The 2001-nt window shown below is 45.6% G+C and overlaps 1 protein-coding gene across 1 annotated transcript; it reads left to right on the forward strand.

The window, feature by feature from the left end:
- The first annotated feature begins 1016 nt into the window (after positions 1-1016).
- LOC140158050 (uncharacterized) lies at positions 1017-1604 on the forward strand. Its single transcript, XM_072181297.1, has one exon. The coding sequence runs from the start codon at positions 1017-1019 to the stop codon at positions 1602-1604; it is 588 nt and encodes a 195-aa protein (XP_072037398.1).
- The last annotated feature ends 397 nt before the right edge of the window (positions 1605-2001 follow it).

Genomic DNA, 2001 nt, shown 5'->3' on the forward strand with positions numbered 1-2001 from the left:
ATCACAGATATGCTTTTTATAGGTGCTGCGGTTCTTGAGTTACGTTGTAAAGAGGGCTGAAACAACAACACTTTTGTAAAACGTACATAACTCATTAACAACAATAAATTAAGCAAGTTTGCAAAGAATACGATTTGTAGAATGAACTTTTGCAAAACATCAAGGTGTGGACATCCTTAAGAACGCAAAGCCACCCTCAAGTAATATCTCCAAAGAAGAAAGATCGGCCCTTCGAGACCTGAAGGCAGATGATTCTGTTCTTATTTTGCCGTCTGATAAAGGCAGGGCGACGGTTCTCCTCAACAAAACCGCGTATCAGGAGAAAGCTAAGGTCTTATTGAGTGACTCAAAAACCTACCAGCCACTTCCCAAGGATCCTACACCTAAGTATAAGTCTCAGCTAATTAGCCTTCTCCAGTCCCTACGTGACCAAGACGCTATTAGCCAAGCCACCTATAGACATCTGTATCCGACCACTTGTGACATTCCTAAATTCTATGGATTGCCCAAGGTCCATAAGGATGCTTGTCCGTTGCGTCCCATAGTCGCGTGTCGTGGCTCACTTATGTACAACACGGCCAAGTTTGTAGCAGACATTATCTCTCCTCTGATTGGTTGTACTGAGAGACATTTGAACAATAGTCAAGATCTAGTTCAGAAGCTCTCTAGAATCCTCCAACCTGATGAATGTTTGGTCTCCTATGACGTGACTGCGCTTTTTACCAGCGTACCGGTCGATGAGAGCTTGAAAGTCATCAACAAGCTTCTCACTGAGGACACTACATTGTCCGAAAGGACTACGCTCTCCCCAAGCCAGATCACTGATCTTCTCAGCCTCTGCTTGAAAACCACATATTTTATGTATGAAGGCTCGTATTACTGTCAATGTGAGGGGCCGCCATGGGCAGCCAGTGAGTCCAATCACCGCCAATGCGTTCATGGAACACTTTGAGGAGAAAGCGTTAAGTTCGTTCAGAAATCCACCCAGGTTTTGGGGGAGATACGTTGACGATACGATGGTGGTGATCAAGAAAACAGATGTTCATGATTTTACTAAGCACATCAATTCGGTGCATGATGCTATCAAATTCACATTTGAAGAGGAGAGCGATAACTGTATTCCCATGCTGGACACAATGATCACCAGAAATCCTAACGGCTGTTTGTCTTTCTGTGTGTACAGAAAACCCACCCACACCGACCAGTATTTGGATTTCGCAAGCCACCAACCTTTGGAACATAAACTCGGTGTAATAAGAACATTAACCCATCGTGCAAAGACCATCTGCTCAGATCAAGATACGCTTAATACAGAACTCCGTCATGTTAAACGTGCTCTTTCAGTCTGCGGCTATACCAAATGGGCATGGAATACCCCACAAAGTCGCAAACTGGATCCTAAGCCAAACGCACGCAAGGATACTGCACCGCCCAAAGGACATATAACCTTACCATATTTTCAGGGGGTAACAGAACCCTTGAGCAGGAAAATTCGCAAGTCTGGTGTTGTGGTCCATGTACGCCCCGATAATACCATTCGCAGCATTGTTAGTTGCACCAAAGGACAAGCCCAAGAAAGAAGACCGCTCAGGTGCAATCTATAGCATCAAGTGTTCTGACTGCCCGTCCAACTATGTTGGTGAAACCGCTCGCCCCCTTCGATCAAGACTCACTGAACACAAAAGGGACACCTCCCCCGTGGGTGCCCATATGCGCCAACAAAGACATAGTTTCACATCTCAGAATGTGAAAATTATAGACTCTGAAAGTAGATGGTTTGAAAGAGGCGTTAAGGAGGCTATTTACATCCAAGCCACAGAACCGGACCTGAACAAGGACCAGGGAAGACACCATCTGCCAGACGTCTATCGGCCGCTCATCAGGTCACGTGATTCGGGTCTACTCCCTGGGTCACGTGACCGGTCAACCAACGTCTCCGATAACAACTGAAGAAGAGCTTCACGGATGTGACTCGACAATTTTTGTGAGTAAAAATCATTG

The sequence above is a fragment of the Amphiura filiformis genome, chromosome 7 (genome assembly GCF_039555335.1).
Source record: "Amphiura filiformis chromosome 7, Afil_fr2py, whole genome shotgun sequence".
NCBI lineage: Eukaryota > Metazoa > Echinodermata > Ophiuroidea > Amphilepidida > Amphiuridae > Amphiura > Amphiura filiformis.